Here is a 17,619-nt window from a genome sequence, read left to right on the forward strand (position 1 = left end):
AAATTCACATTTACTCTTGATTTCACAAATCTGGTATCGTTTTAGAGAATTACCAGTTTGAAATTAAGTCCTTTGTTAAGGTAGAAAACAATATTCAGAGAAAGGAAGAACAATCCCTATGCCCAAAACCTGCATGCAGGGAAAATTAGGAGGAAGAAAGCTATTTTTGACAAGCTGAGTGAAGTGTTTAATTTTCTTTAAAGATAGTCATATATGCCAAACACAGAGAGCTCCCCTGGTTTTCTTTTTCTCAATTACAGCCTTTAGTGATTTAGCATTTTCATGATATAAGCATTCTTTCCTTCCTCCCTTTTATTTATTTAGTTTTTTTTTTTTTTTTTTTTTTTTGCAGAGGGAGGGGCAGCTTTTCTCTTAATTTCTCCACTGTATATTAGACAACTCTATTAATTATTATAGACTGTTGTTGCAGCTTTCCTGACCTTCACATCAGGTCCTATCTCTCTGTTCTAAATGCATTGTTTTAATGATTCTTCCTCCCCCTGCCCCCCCCCCAGGCCCTTCCCCCCAAAAAAATTTCAAGGAAAGCTTTGATGTGGCTTTAGCTGCCTCCAACGTCTGGCCGCATCTCAGATGTGTCACCTATGCCGGGAGGGAATAAGGAAATCACGTTTTGAATGGTAATGATAACATACTAATCACTTCCTTTCTTTGAAGATGGAAGCGAGATATTCTGTCAGCATCCCTGGCTGCTAGAGCTTGGAGGCACTGGTCTAGGTGTATTAGCTTAAGTGTGCATGTCAATACAGCTTGCATCTCCACGATCCATGGGGGCTCATTAGAGCAAGGTAGATCGTTTCGCTCGACAGCCACTCAGATAATACGTGTGGCACCTCCTTTTTTATTATTATTAGAAAGCATTTCTTCGATTTTAAATGACATCTGTCAACAACACAAAGTTATAGGAGTTGTGGTTGCATTTTTTCTTTCTGTTTGACCAGATACCAAAACTGATTTGATGGGGAAAAGTACTAATTTATACAAATACTTGTACGCATGGACACACAGAAATGTACAGATACACATATTCGTATGTTTCTAAGTGTCCAGACATATGTGCATCTGTACACACACACACACATTCATGTGCGTGCGTATATTCTTACTTATTCACAGCCATGTGAATAAGTCTGTTATAAATCTGTTGGTCAACTGAATAGATCTAGTGGCTGATCATTATGGTTAAAAAACAAAACAAAACAGCGTCAATACAGAAAAGAAAGTTGAGAAGTTGAGAATTTGGGGGAAATCCTCTCATTATCCCCTCCAACATAGAAGAATATATATAATTATTATCCTTTTAGTTCACAGTCTAAAACAGTAGGTGTCAAAAGTCCACCTTCAATCCAGTGTCATATATTTGGAAATAAATCCACATTCTTGAGTATCTGTGCATGGAGAAACATGCTTCTCTTGTTTCTTGGTGGTTACCCCAAGTTGTCTTAAAACTAGAACAGCATTTAATATTCTGTTTTAATAGCGAATATTCTATATGGCATCTTGCTACACTTCCCAAATGGGCAGGTGGGGGGCGGGGAGAAGGGAAGGGCAGCATTCTCTTAAAAATAAAGTTTCTCTTTAAAAATTACTATCTGCAGGAATCAAAAGAACAAATGAGTTTTTTAAATGATTGCATTTTATAAAAAATAAATACAAAATAAGCATCATAAATCTATCTATGCGAGGGCCTCATGCGTCTACTCTGCTGAAATAGGAAAGATCCAGTTGGCCCTTATCTTCGTACATTTCTCAGTGTTTGGGAAAAAGATTCATGTGGCCACATACAATATGAGCCTGCCTTTTAAAACAAAAAAGCGGATAGTCCATACATGATTGATTGGAAATCTGCCCGTAGGAGATTTGCTAAAAATTATCTATAATGGCTAGTGACTCCCCCCGCCCCCCGAAATGTTAGAGCATAGGAAGGCATTAAATTTTTTTTTAAGGCAAAAAAAGAACATTGTAGACGACCGTCTGATTTTTTTCCCTTTTTCTTTTTCAGAGGGCACATCTGCTCGATAACACAGAGAGGCTGGAAAGGTCATCTCGGAGACTAGAGGCTGGATACCAAATAGCAGTGGAAACCGGTAAGAATTCTGAGAGTGAGCAAATTGTCTTGCTTATGCACAGCAGTCTTCACAACACATGACATTTCAGGGAAACTTCAAAGGAGTAGCAGAGACAGCAGCCCGAGATGTGGTTTACATATTGGAGAGACAATTGGGAGCTTATTTGCGCTTATCTTTTTTCAAGTTAAAAGGCATGACATCTACCGAAAACAGTTCCTGAGGTTTAAAAGTATACATCTGAAAAGAGATGGAATACTTTGTCTAAATTCTACATTTGTCTTAATATGCAGTTACATGTTGTCAGTTTACCCACCCGCAATGATTGCTGGCGCACGGTGCGGCCTCCAGTTGTTTGCCCCTTTACATTCATTCACATATGTAAAAATTAACATTTTAATCAGTCTAAATGATGCGAACTAGGGGCAAAAGCAGTAACAAAATCTAGCTTACCTTGCTTTCTTGTCCCGGTGTTGAAAATGATTCCTAATGATCCTGTTTCGTTTGTTTTTTTTTTTTTAAATCATAATCAGATGTGGGAAAAGAAAAGCCATAGTGAGCAACGAGGCTAATGTTCATGGGAATCTTATTAGCATTAGTTAATACTGTCCAAACTTTTGGTTTGTGTTAACACTAGTTATTAATTTCAGAAAATGCGGCACGAATTTGACTTCTAAGACTTGTCTACTTAAAATAGACAGGCTTTTTTATTATAAATGTTTCATGCAATGACTGTGTTTTTTTATACAGTAAATAAATATCTGTTAACCCCTGCAAAGTCATCCATTTCTTGTAACTTAGCTATCTGTTTTGTTTTGTGAAATATATATTGTGTAGAATTTATTTTGCGTAGTTTGGATAGCTCTTGGCTAGTATGTAAGCCCCAAAAATATGTGATTAATAATAATTCCATTGATATTTTACATTTAGTGTTATGAAAATGTTTATTTTAGAAGAGCAGGTATAATGAAAATAATTCCAAAGATTTGTTTTTGTGAATGGCTGGTGTTTTTTCTTGACCTGGGTTCATGGCTATCCTATATTGGCTTATTACTATGTGATGAGGTCTAGGGAACTGAATCAGAACAAAACAAATGGCATTGGCATTATAGTAATGGTGAGAATACTAAAAAAAAACCTGTAACCCTTCCAGATTCATTAACAGTGGGGCAGCCCTTCTTTCTAACATTATTAATAGATTGGCTTTCTGCCCTGTTTGGAATAAAAACCACCTTTCACTTGTTCCTTTTGTCCTTGGGCTCAACTTTAGAAGTGACTGCCCTGGTGAAGAATGTCAATAACAGAAAGAGCCCTGAAGGTGAGGTCAAAGGACCAGACTGGTTCTAGCTCTTGTGTGTGTGACCTTGAGCAACTCACATAACCTCGTAGTCTCAGTATCTACTTCAGTAAAATGGAAATAATATTATATGTCTCAGAACATTCCTAAGAAATAAGGGGTGCCTGGATGGCTCAGTTGGTTAAGCGTCCAACTCTTGATTTCAGAACAGGTCACGATCTCAGGATTGTGAGATGCAGCCCCATGTTGGGCCGCACTTGGCGTGGAGCCTGCTTAAGATTCTCTCCCTCTCCCTCTACCACCCCCCTTTCTGCCCTCCCCACCACTTGCACACTCTCTCTCTAAAGCAAAGCAAAACAAAAAAATCCTAAGATATGATCCCATATGTGAAAATGTTTTATATAACATAAAACTCATAAAACTATACAAATATAAATGTTATATTAATTCGTAGTCATTTGATGATATACAGGCACTTTATTCGCAGAAAAAAATTTTTATTGTGGTTAAAATTTGTATACATTTAAGGAATTTTTAAAAATTGTTACTTTGACATCTTTGGGGAAGGTATCCCTATGCATTCTGAACATCTAAGGACTTTCTTTGACAAAACATCCCATTGGTGAGTCTCTTTCCACATGGGACTGGGTTGGGTTGGGCATATTCTTGCTTTGACACTTGATCACAGGGCTTGATTTGTCTGATTGGGCTACCTTTTCTCTTTCACTATACCATTCATGTATTTCCATCCCAAAGCTTAAGGAAGTTATCAAAGAAGATCACAGATACTAGAGGATCATACATTGATCGAGATGATAAGATTGAATGGAATTTGATGGTGATTCCTTTTGATGTGTGCTAAAATACAACATTCACATCAGCTTATCAATGTAGTCAACATGGAAGAAGGTCACTTTTAAGAGTATCCCCAAAACCTACCTCCATCCCCTTGGACTTTTTTGGTAGAATACAATGGTAGATTATAAAGTTTTGTAAAATTAGGTATCTATTTGTCATATAATGCTTGGGAAGTTCTTGCAGACTATAAAACCAAGTCTGGGAGGAGGACCAGGGTGGGCTTTGTGAGTAATGACAGATATGGTACAGCCTTTGCCTAGATAAGAGTCATCGCAATAATTCATTTTCTTGAGTTTGAAAGTGGAGTGAGAAATGAGAAAGCAGGCACAAAGGCAGGCACAAAGCCTTTGTCCTGTCCTTGCATCTTCCTAAAGTAACGTGAGGAAAAAGTCATCGTGATGGGCGCCATGTTCTTTCTGCATTTGCTGCCTCCCATGTAGCCCTCAGCCTGGTCAGGCCTAGTCAGCCAGCAGTTTTGTGTTTTGCTTGTGATGTAAATTTATGATGCTGATCATTTTGTTATAGTATTGGTAGAACAATGTCTTTCAAAAGGAAAAACTTTTAGCATGTATTGGTTTCTTTTTCTTAAAGACTGTGAAATGCAAGGAGGAAAAGCAGTAGAAAAGCTCGTATGACTTGGAAGAGCAGAGAAGAGGGGAATGGTTTCCAAGTATTGGTCTAGTAGTTCTTTGACCACAACAGGAGTTTTCACCAGGCCACAGCAAAATGAGAAAAAAATTACAAAGTAGTGATTTTCTCATAAGGCAGATTTTATTAATTTAAAGCACTACACTTTTTCTCAGATGATGTTTTTTCTATTTTGGGGTGATAAAAGACAGGCTAGTTTTATGATGTGATATAAATAATAGGTGGAAGTTATATATTTATTTTCTCCCTACCCAGAAAAATAACAAAATTGGCAATGCTATTTGGGTCCTCTGAAATGTTTTTAGAAATTTTACTTTTCCACAAAATCTAGGAACTATTGTCTGATCGGCTGAATTGGAGAAAGAGGGAACAACTCCATCATTTGGGCTGGTAATTAATCAGCTCTGTGACTTTGAGAAATCACTTAACTTCTCTGTGCATGTTTTTGTATTTGTAAAATGGAAACCTGACACCAGATTCTATGAATCCCAGAAGGTTGTTATAAAGTAAAATGAGATCATATATATTCAGGTTCTTAGAAAGTAACGAGGGCTCTGTAAAAGTCATCATTTTTATATGTTACTGTCAGCAAAAGTGGTCATCTTTCAAAATTATTGGCAAGAGACTTCAACAAAAATCTGTAAACTTTTCTATTCATTAACTTGATGACTATTATTGGCAAATATCGTAAGAGAAAGTTCGATTATTATATATGATCAATTATATGTAAATAGAATGGAAAGCATATTAGTTTGACCACTAGTATCCTCCTAGCAAATAATGAAACTCATCTCCTACAGTTCTTGAATCATTTATTTTGTCAAATTGGCAGTTATTGTGACTTTAAGAACAGCTACTCAGCAGAGGAACACATGTCCAGAATGCATTTGGTCTGAGAAAAAGTACATGATTATTTCTAAGTGCCGTTTATACCTTGATATATATTGAGTTTAATACCAATCAAGTTTCTTTCATGGATCCCTTCCTTTTTGAGAAAATTTATGAGATTACAAGTTAATCGAACAGCTCTATTTAGAAAAGAGGCAGATGGGAGAGTAAATGATATTAAACTAAAGAGCTGATGGTAGGACATGTTAGTCTAAGACTAATATCAAGAGGGACAGTTATCAGACTCATTAACAAACTACCTTAAGAGTGACCATCAAAGATGAAACACCATGGTGGTTGTATGAGCCATTGGCTTGACTTGGTTTGACATTTCTTATAAGTTCTTGTCCTAAAATCTGTGAATAAAAAGGGACTCTTCCTTTTTTCATTTCCTGCTAATAATCAAGTATGCCTCTTAGCTGTGGAGATAACCATTTTGTTTGAGGTCGGGGACTTAAAACTCTGAGTCATCTGCCCTTTAGTCTGAAAATATGATTTTTCTTTCCTTTGCAGTAAATTATCCCAGAATTACAACAGGCACAAAACTAATGGACACTGTATGGTTAATAAACAAAATAGGTTGAACGAGAAATTACACAAGGGCAGAAATGCAAGGCTCACTCTTTCCTTTCAATAGGTAAGCAGATAGTTGGAGATAGTCATGACTATCCCACCCTGTACCTTAAATGGGCCCAAGTGCACCTGCCAGTACGTCTCCGGAACCATGAGAGTGTCTTCCTACAGTTAGTAACCTCACATCTTTGAAGAGTAGGCTGTACCAGTTATTAACCTTGCTCTTGCCATCCCTGAGTAGCTAAGTATTATGAGTCAGCACTCCTTCAGCCGGGAGCCACAGCAAGCCACCCAGCTCTGGTGTTCCATTTGGTCATTGATCTCCTTACAAGGTGCTCTACTTTTGCCAGTCTTCTGCTGTGAAGAGAAGGTACTCCATCCTCCCTTCAGGTCCCTGCAGGTTCCCCACCATGGACTAGTGATTGGATATACGTAGAAATAATGCAATGTTTTCTTTCTCAGTCTTCTGCCTTCGTTATCTCTTTAATCCTTACCACAACCCTGTGCAGTCATTACTCTTTTCTCATTTTACAGATAGAAAAACAGGTACAGAGAGGTTAAGTTATTTGCCCACACTTATAATCAAGCTAGGAAATAGTACAGTCAGACTGTCTGATTCCATGCTCTTAACCAATAGACCACACTTAGATACGAATGGGTCCCACATACCTAGATTTTCCAGAGTGATCTGTTGTAGTCCAAATATGTCATGTTCTCACATCTATTAAGTTCCCTTTCACATAACGTGTTCTAAAACTATTGAATACTGTGTGTCATGTGCTGAGGACACAGTAGCATCAAGATAGCCAAGATCCCTGTTCCCAGGCAACTTATGTATGGAGACAGGGTTTGGGGGCAGAATGATTCAGGCATTTTGTTGAACTGATAAATGAATGGACTAGTACATTTCAGATAGTGGCAAAATGAAGCAAGGTACTGAAGAGTAACTGATGAAGGCTATCTTAGGCTGTCTAGTCAGGAAAGACTTCCCAGAGAGATGCGTTGTAAGCCGAGTCTTGAACAGTACAAAGGTGCCATCAATAAGCAGACTTGGGGCAGAGGATCCCAAGAGGGCAAAGCAAACACAAAGACTCTAAAATGAGAAGATGTTTGGGATGTCCAGGCAACAGAAGACCAAGATGGCTGCCTCAAAGTAGGCAAGCAGTCATGGTACGTGATTAGGTCAGAGCCAGATGGGGTGCAGAATCTGTGGGGCCCCAGGGCATGGGAAGGAACCCTGAATTTGACTCTTAGAGTGTGATGTCATTGGAGAGCTTTCAGCAGACAAGTGGCCTGATCTGAATTGTAGAAAACAGGGATTGTAGGGGTCGAGTGGCAAAGGAATGGAAACAAGGAGACATGTTAGGAAATGTTTACAGTAATCCCAGATATGGTTCTTTTACTAATTGAAATGAATAGAAGGATTTGATGGTAAAGATATGGGAGAAATTATAAGTCATTTAAAAAATTTTTTTTTTCAACGTTTATTTATTTTTGAGACAGAGCATGAACGGGGGAGGGGCAGAGAGAGAGGGAGACACAGAATCGGAAACAGGCTCCAGGCTCCGAGCCATCAGCCCAGAGCCTGACGCGGGGCTCGAACTCACGGACCGCGAGATCGTGACCTGGCTGAAGTCGGACGCTTAACCGACTGCGCCACCCAGGCGCCCCTATAAGTCATTTTAAAAGCCATTCAGGGGCAAGTAGCTTGAAATCTGTCATTAACTTCCTTAACAATTGACATAAGATCCCAAAGATTCCTTCTTAAGGATACCACGTCCCCTCAAATGGAGACTTACTAGTTCTTGGACCTGGGTGGACTTCAGCACATACAATGGCTAGTCCATTGTGCTATCGGTGGTGGACACTGCAATTATAAATCTGAACTTGAAACCAAGTTTCTGATGATATTTTATTTGAAAAAAGATGATAATGATACCTATTTCCTAGAGCTTACATAAGGCATAAATGAAATAATGTATGTAGAAAGATGTTTAAAATTATCTCACAAAAGTATGGGTCCTTTTTCCTCTAGAAATCTTCACTTTAGGTAGGTTCTGAATATAAACATACATTATCTCTTAGCTTAATCTTGTATAGTCTCAAGAGGAAATGTATCAGTTCTTTACTACCCAAAGTGGGGCTCAGAACCAGCAACAGCCCCTGGGAGCTTGTTAGAAACGCAGGATCTTGGGTCCCATTTCAGACCTACTGAATCAGAATCTACATTTTAACACGATGAGCCAAGACACTTGTGCACCTCAGAATTAAGTTAGATGTCCACTTACCAGTGTTAGCGTTTAGTCTGTGCCTGCTTGAACTGGATAATAGCCATGTCGTTGAATCTCACATACATGTGTAGATCATGTATATCTAAACCTGCGTGGAAAAATTTAGGCAGGTAGCTATGTCTAGTTAACACCTACACTTCCTATGGAGTAATACATATGGTAGTGTCTGTTGATATTGGTGGCATTGTATATGAGGGTCTTGCTGAGGAGCTGTAATAATTCTTTATCTTACTTTGTTTAGGAAAATATGAATAGGCATTCCTTGGCAACTAGAACAGCTAGTAACCTATCCATTAACCCAAAAGAGACTCATTATGACACTTTATTTTTCTCAAAATACATTTTTCCCTATATTTAACACTACTTACATTATTTTTATTTTATTATTTTTTTTATTTTAAATGATTTGTTTTAGTGTTTATTTATTTTTTTGAGACAGAGAGAGACAGAGCACGAATGGGGGAGGGTCAGAGAGAGAGGGAGACACAGAATCCGAAACGGGCTCCAGGCTCCGAGCTGTCGGCACAGAGCCCGAGGCGGGGCTCGGACTCACAGACCGCGGGATCATGACCTGAGCTGAAGTCGGACGCTCAACCGACTGAGCCACCCGGGCGCCCCTAACACTACTTACATCATTTTTAAACAAATGGTATATTCATCACAATTTCCTGTGTGTCTTGTTTTATCAGGGAAATGCAAAGATAGATGTTCTGCGTAAGTGTACTACCAATGTTCACGTATTTATAAGTTCTTTTCATAAAATACATATTTTCTATGCAGGCCATATTTGTTGTAGAAGTGACACAGGAGATTCTTCCATTTCTGTTCAAGGGTTTTCTTGGAGTCCTAGTTCTTTTCTATGAGGATTCTTGTTGTCTCTTTCTTTCTCTCACTTGCTCTCTTTCTCTCTCTCTTGTGAAAGGATTCTCACCATCTAGTTAATTAACACATCCTCACATATTTGTCTCCCTCCTTACCTCCTCTCTCTCTATATATATAAAAAAAGCAAGTTCCGGTTATATACTACAGTACCATCAACTGTGGTCACCATTGGTAGATCTTCAAGCCATATCCACTTTGTAGCTGACGGTCTGTGCCCTTTTTCCAAAGTTTATACCCCTTGCAAATATTTTTTTAATTAAAAAAATAGATTTTATTTCAAAACTATGTAATACTTACCTAATTTTAAGCTGCAGATAGTCCCCATTTTAGGGCTATACTTCCACAGACCTGTTTTACATGATATTTTCAGGTTATTTTTGCTTTTTATGATTTTCCCTCATCAAAATCTGAATATATTTGTCCTAATAGAGTAAGGCAGAGAAACATATGGAGCACTTTTTTTTTTCTTCTGGGAAACAAATAATTCTTAGAATTATAGCATTTTCATGAGACTAAGATAAGCTGTGTACACCACTTTTGTCTACTTTGCCTACATCTTTTTTTGAGTTCATACAAGAAAAGCAATCAATCAAGTATCAGCTTACCTTTTAAAAATCAAACCAAATGTGTTTCGTGTTCAGAACTTTTAAAAGAATCAGAACAAATGCATTTGAGATATGCAGTCCCTTCCTTTGCCTCTTTGATTGTCTCAGAGTCTTGACTGAACTACTGATGGAGTTTTCCGGAGAGTTTCAAGGAGTTATAGGAGGATTATGAAGTAGAAGTCCACAATACTCCAGTTTTATCACATTCTGTCTTTTGGTTCTTAATACTGTCTTTCAATTTCCCTTATTATTATTACTATTATTTTAATCAACTCACCGTAGAATTCATTTTGAACTTTTAAAAAATTTTTAATGTTTATTTATTTGAGAGAGAGAGAGAGAGAGACAGAGACAGAGTGTGAGTGGGGGAGGGGAAGAGAGAGAGGAAGACAGAATCCAAAGCAGGCTCCAGGCTTTGAGCTGTCAGCATGGGGCCCTACGTGGGGCTAGAACTCATGAACCATGAGATCATGACCTGAGCCAGTCGGATGCTTAACCGACTGAGCCACCCAGGCACCCCCTCATTTTGAAATTTTAATCAGTCTTGGAAGTATCTATCGAAACAAAGTTTTTTTTATAAAACTGAAGGTAGCCCTTTTCTTTATCATTTCAGGGTTTTCTTTTTCATGTCTCCTGACATTTTCTTAATCTTCTACCTGTTCCTCATTGTTATTATTAACATCTTTCTTCTCTTTTCTCCTTCCTCTTTTCCTCCCTTATTCTCTTCAACAAATCTTTTGAGTGTTCATTGCTGGGTACAGTGTAATAATTATATTCAAAAACACAGATCATCAAATATATTAATTTATCATCTACAGAAAAGATTGATGGATAAAACAATGCACAATAATACAAAGTAATACATATTTTTGAAGTTGTAAGCTAGCTTGAAACTGAGCTAATATCTCCTGCACAAAATATAAGAAAGTTTTTCTTTTTCTGTCTCTGTCTCCATTTACTGGTAAGTCATTTATAAGACTTCTTGGAAAGTAGATCCAAAAAGTATTAACTGTAAGTTTCTTGCTCTTGGAGCTGTTATCAGTTGGTAGAAGAATAAATTTCTGATTCTGTAATTTTAGTGGGAATGATATACATTATATAAAAGAAGGTGCACATTGTATTTCACATTTTTAACAGGATTTCATTGAGCTCTGCTGAGAGTATCAGATGCTTCAGGGATGCAGAACTAGAAAGACAAGATATCCCAGTCCTCAGTTATCTGAATAGATGATGTTATACCTATAAAGACCGATTCAGATTTTTTAATTTAAGTAATTTTGTGTAGGCACAGATTGGAATTCAGAAAGGCACTCCCATGTCCATACTATTGCAACAGTATGAAATTAACACTGTATGTTGTTCTATAATATAGGAACAGAAAATGGGATTATAAATTTGGATTGATATTAACCATCTACTTTATGCCCAAAAATATTTTAGGGAAAATACTTTTCTATAGAAATATTTTACTTTTTGACAGAAAAAAATTATCGCTAGAAATGCATTGTTTTGGGGCGCCTGGGTGGCTCAGTCGGTTGGGCGTCCAACTTCAGCTCAGGTCACGATCTCGCGGTCCGTGAGTTTGAGCCCCGCGTCAGGCTCTGGGCTGATGGCTCAGAGCCTGGAGCCTGCTTCCGATTCTGTGTCTCCCTCTCTCTCTGCCCCTTCCCCGTTCATGCTCTGTCTCTGTCTCAAAAATAAATAAACGTTAAAAAAAAATTAAAAAAAGAAAAAGAAATTCATTGTTTTGGTTGTTGGAGTATGTAGTTACGCCCTCAGAATCTTCAAGATCCCTTTGCTTGAACACGCATTTTTTTTTTAATGCTGATAGGAATTACTTGACCACGTCCTGCAAGTTTTTAAGCAGTCTACCCAGTGGTAAAATAATCACTTTTAATGTGCCATTATCACTTACTTTATAATTACAACCCTGTTAAAGTCCAACATCTCAAAAAGCTGTGGTTCTGCTCTGAAAAGAACAGGGGAGGTTGTCATTTGGGTGAAGCTCTTGAAGAATATTTTCGAGTTACGCTTAAATTTGCTTTGTGAGGTTCTCTGAAATATTGGTGAGCTCCATAGTGGTTAAGAAAAGGATGTCATTTATACCCTATTTGGAGAACCTTCTCCTTAGGTGGTCCAAGTGAATTCATAGTGTTCATTTTTAATCCATTAAAAAGTATTATACTCATTTTTAAAGGTGTCTTACCCCGTAATGCCTATAACTTTTCCATTTGGTTTATAAGATGACACGTGAAGCCATTCTTATTCTGTTGCATCTCTGTTGAGTTGAGAAAAAGAATGACGACCAAAGCAGATCGCTAAAATGCCAATTTACTTTCAAATATTACAGTGAGGACCGTTAAGCTTATGACCTTGTTGCACTGTACTTATATAACTTTCCTTGGGATTTTTTTTAATCAGGTTTATTTTCCCTTTGAGTCTGACTTCTAGTGCCCAGAAGTTTTCTTTTCAGCAGTGTTTATGTATTTAACAGAATTTTCTGAGGGGGGTGCTACAGAATTTTCACAGCATGGGTTCACATTGGACTAGGACTTTGTGTACGACTTATATCAAGTGGAAAACTTGATGGGCATGAGCTTTAAAAATGTTTTTTTTGTGTGTGTGCTCTACATTTGAAGCTTTTGCCTGTATTTCCTGTTGGGCTACAATGTTTTCCAGCATCGCCGAAAGAGAACAAAGTCAACATTAAAAAATAATTTTCTTATTGAAGAATATATTTTTCCAGCTAAAGTCATTATCAAAGAGACTGTCATGGTGGGTCACCATTCATGTATGGCACTGTGCTGCCCTTTTGCATCTTGAGGTATAAACTCTAAGTCATAGTTAAATAAATATCTATTTATTTAGAGAGACGAAACCACCCTAAAGCCAGACGAGGAAGTTTTTTGAAGACTGTCCCTTTTGCAGGAAAAATAAGCGGGTTGTTGAGTAATCCTGCCATTATCCTCCATGTTGGTAGTCTCATCACAATTGATTGCCTAAGGTCCTGATCCACATTAAAAGGTGGATATTTATGTCCACATAAAATACGCCTTTAAAATGGAGCTAGTTTTCTGCATTTCCAATTTCTTTTTGTTTTAAGTTTATGTATTTGTTTTGAGAGAGAGAAAGAGCATGTGTGTAAGCATGAGCCTGGGAGGGGCAGAGAGAGAGGGAGAGAGAGAATCCCAAGCAGGCTCCACACTGTCAGCGCAGAGCCCGACGTGGGGCTCGAACTCATGATCTGTGAGATCGTGACCTGAGCCAAAACCAAAAGCCAGACAAACGCTTAACTGACTGGGCCACCCAGGGGCCCTTCTTTTTGTTTATATCCACTTTCAATGCTCTTTGCAATATGTGGCACTCGAAAAGAGCACAGCAGAGCCCTAACATTTATTCAGAAAACAATTATTGGGCCCTAAGAAGTTAGAGTCAGGGTTCATTAGCCCTGGACTGAGCTAAGCTGATCTCTGAAATAGCAAGAAAATACTGACTTCAATTAATATTATTAGCAAAATTTGTATATGGGAATAGGGTAGGGTAGATATTCAACCCGCCTGAAAGGGAAAACAGATTTTATATAATTTAGAAAGGAACAGACCGCGGCACTGTCCTAAGCACTCAGAATAGTAAGTTTCTGTAATAAGCTGGAATATCTTGGCAAAATATCTACCAGGGAAATACATAGCTCTAAATCCCCATAATAAGCATGATTCGTGTTTTCAAAGCAAGATGCAGGAAGTAATTAAGTCCATTTCATCGTGTCAGGGAAAGACTTGGGAGAGATGGACCTTATGGAATAAATACAGAAGGAGGAAGGAGAAATGGGTAAAGCATGAGCAAAATCAGGCTTTGGGCAAATACATGGCTTGTGAGAATTTCCAGAGTGTGTCCTATGGTGTATCTAACGTTCACCTTAGTTATTAAGTATACTTGAAAGTGGTAACATTTGTTTTGAAAACATTTTCCCTCAAACTTTTTATTATCTCAGAGTAACCTGCCCAGTTACCCCATCCATTTTAATAGTCAGATGTGTAATTATTTTTTTTAATATAATATGGAGGTTTTTAATGCTCTAAATTATAAACTTGGGTCATTGTTAACCCAATTTTGTAATTTTTAAATACTTTGTTATTATGTGCTGAAAATAATGCTCATATTAAGAGTAACACTGTAGGGGCGCCTGGGTGGCTCAGTCGGTTAAGCGTCTGACTTCGGCTCAGGTCACGATCTCACTGTCCGTGAGTTCGAGCCCCACGTCGGGCTCTGTGCTGACAGCTCAGAGCCTGGAGCCTGTTTCGGATTCTGTGTCTCCCTCTCCCTCTGACCCTCCCCATTCATGCTCTGTCTCTCCCTGTCTCAAAAATAAATAAAACATTAAAAAAAAAATTTAAAAAAAGAGTAACACTGTATAATTGACTTTGAAATTTTCAGACTCTTTTTACATCTGTTATCTCATTGAATCAATTGATAAATTAATTTATCCAGAATGGAAATTTTGGTTCATACTGAGTTGACTGTTCCCCTGGATACTTCCCCAAATGCTATCTATTTTTACCAACCAGAGTGGATACTAAGTTTCATGAAGGAATCAATGTTTTTTGCGTCCCTCTTCCTCATTAACATATCTATAAATTGTCTATAATTATCTATACTGTTCAATGCTCTGGACAGACTTGTGGATGATTCAGACCCGGACCTATTCTCTAAACAAACAAACAAAACTCTCATAATAAGAAAGCTGCACAACTTTAAAGGATGCACCAGTTTTTCTCCCTGGTGTAAGCACAGAACTTTTACAAAGTCATCCAGATTTTTCATGTGGGATGAGTTAAAGAGATTGACTGGAGTGACTTTGTTAATATAAAAAGGAGACCTTTTTTTAAAACACTATGACCCTAAAAGGTAAGCTTGAAGATGGACCAAGTATCTATTGCCTCACTGATATCGCCTGCCAGCTGTGAATTTTCTTACTACAATGAGTCCCCTCATTTTTATTGCTGTGTGCAAGGTATAATGTTTCATTTTTCTTCCTACTCGGGCTTCCTGTAGAATACACACCCCATATAGTTCTTTAAATTCATACTGTTGTGAGAACAAGTCAGTCTTTCTGTTCTCTCCTTTGTTAACTGTATACCGCATGGAGGAACAGCTCTTTCGTGCCTTCCCTGAGTTCCTGGACTCTGCTCAAATTAAACACCGTAAGAGTATCAGCAGGTTACAAAGGCAAAGTGTATCTTTCTCTTCGGCATTTTTGTATAACAGCGTCTAGGTTATATGGAAAATGCTAACAAATTCAAGCAAACTAATCGTCTCACACCCACCCTTTATAAAACAGGACTTCATATCTAACACACAAAAAGTAGGGTGACCACATGTATAATGTTTGCTCTCCTTTGCGGCTAAAAAAAAAAAAAATCTATGCATATAAAATGCATAAGAATTACTTTTTAATCCAAGAGCCAAGTCAGATCACCTGTCTTTTACCTGTAGTGAAGCAAACTGGAATGTTCGTGGAGCTTTGTAACTAGACAAGTTCAAGTCTTGGTTACCGCATAATAACTGGGAGACCTTGGGCAAGTTCCTTAGACTTGTCTAGCCTCCGTTTCCTAACACATAAAACTTCTGCAGGTCTTCTACGTGGAGGTTGCTGTGAGACTTAAATGAGGCAAACTGTACAAAACACCCATTGCCTGTTAAGTCCACCATAGGTCCTCAGAAATGGTAGTTGCCATTTGTGCTGCTTTGCAGGGTAGCACCAGCTGCTGTGACAAGTAAACCCCAGGTTCCCGAGCGGCCGGCTGCAGTCAAGCATGTTGCTCACTGCTTCGAACAGTCCAGCGCAAGTGTTCCTAGTGGGCAGACAGCCTTTCAGGTGGCGATTCAGAAATCGAGGGTTCTCCCGCTTCGTGGCCCTGCCCTGTACGGAGGCTTCGGAGTCCTGAGGTTTTGCCAGCGACCGGGCAAAGCCAGCGTGGAGGAGGCCCACCCACTTTCCCACCTCCGTCGGCAGCAAGCGACGCACGTTGGTTCTGCATGCGTTTTGCTGGCAAGGACTGGTTGGATGGTGTCACCCGGATATGAGGGGAATAGGACCCCTGGTTCCAAATGGACAACCACCTTCCAGTCACAACTTTGTACGAACGCACGTGGACAGCTTCCCCTCCTGCCGTATCATTTATTCCTTGCCCACTTTACTGCCTCATAATCAATCAGTTAAAAAGCCCTGGCTGGTAGAAAACAATGGGGCGAGGTGAAGGAGTAGAGGGCTTATGGGTCAGGTCAGTGGATGTAATCTAGGATTTCTGACAAATGAAACTTTCTCTTATCTATGTTCTGTGAATAGATCCAGGAAAGAGTCAATATCATTTGCTTTCTTTTCTAGCAGGCATTCATCGCTATTCACTTCTCAAATTTATATTCCTTAGATCTGTAACAAAAGATAATTCCGCTACATGTGTTTTCATCTAGAGTGTTGACAATAGATACAAGTCAGCAAATTTATTTATACCATTTCTAAAGTATGTGCTTCAAGAACACTGCAAAACGTCACAGCCGAGAGGAACCTAAGGAGACGGTGACTAAATGTAATATGGTATCCTGGGATGGATCCTGGTATCCTGAAACATCAGACAAATGTCTGAGGACATTAGACGTAAATTAAGGAAATATGAATAAAGTAGGGACATTAGCTGACAATACTCGGCAATATTAGCTCACTAACGGTGACAAAGGTACTACGGTAATGTAAGGTCTTGATAATAGGAAAAAGTGGGTATTAAATATATGGGAATTCTCCGTACTAACCTAATTTTTCCACAAATCTAAAACTTCTAAAATAAGCTTTTTTTTTTCTTTAAGTACCTTGCGATCAGAGCAGTCTCCATATTTGCTAAATATCCACAGTGTGATCTTGTCACTGCTGCAGACCTGGCTTCTCCTTCCTAACTTTTATGTCACCACTGTCAATAATTGGGCCTCCCCAGTAACTGACAGGACCCATGTCTGTCGAAAGCATCTTGCTCCGGTTTTGGCACTGGAAATGCCCTAGTAATGGATACTTCCTCTTTCTTTCTTCGCTCTTCCTCCCTTGGTGCCTCTAAGTCATTCCGAAAAGAACGATGTGAACTTTTGTTTGGCTATCAAAAAGATCAGACTAATAAATTACTTCATCTTACAACACCAGGAAATACTAGATACATTGTATGGGTGCATGGTCCCAGTGCTCATGTGGTTCAGCCTCATGGGCCCTCTTTATGATGTGTAAGAAGGAGTAGACTATGTTACTTATTAGAAGAATGGTGGTCAATATTTTTTTTTTTCTCTTTCAGTTTAGAAGAGTAAAACAGACTATATGAGGACAATAGAAATAACTTTGTAAGAATATTAACATTATAGATAAGTTTCCCATTTCTGAATTTCCCAAAATATTACTGTTTAATTTTAAAATTAAAAAAGAATTTTATCTGTGTATAAAAGTGCCTAAAACCTAT

General features: G+C 38.4%; 1 protein-coding gene across 5 annotated transcripts in view; it reads left to right on the forward strand.

The window, feature by feature from the left end:
• VTI1A (vesicle transport through interaction with t-SNAREs 1A) overlaps positions 1-17,619 on the forward strand; it is a 352,044-nt gene that overhangs the window by 88,498 nt on the left and 245,927 nt on the right. For all 5 annotated transcript variants that reach the window (XM_040486442.1, XM_040486443.1, XM_040486445.1 and 2 more), the window contains one exon: positions 2,021-2,105. In XM_040486442.1, coding sequence (XP_040342376.1) covers positions 2,021-2,105 — 85 coding nt within the window. The remainder of the gene's footprint in view (positions 1-2,020; positions 2,106-17,619) is intronic.

Source organism: Herpailurus yagouaroundi, unplaced genomic scaffold (assembly GCF_014898765.1).
Source record: "Herpailurus yagouaroundi ecotype Mexico unplaced genomic scaffold, PumYag 163, whole genome shotgun sequence".
Classification (NCBI taxonomy): domain Eukaryota; kingdom Metazoa; phylum Chordata; class Mammalia; order Carnivora; family Felidae; genus Herpailurus; species Herpailurus yagouaroundi.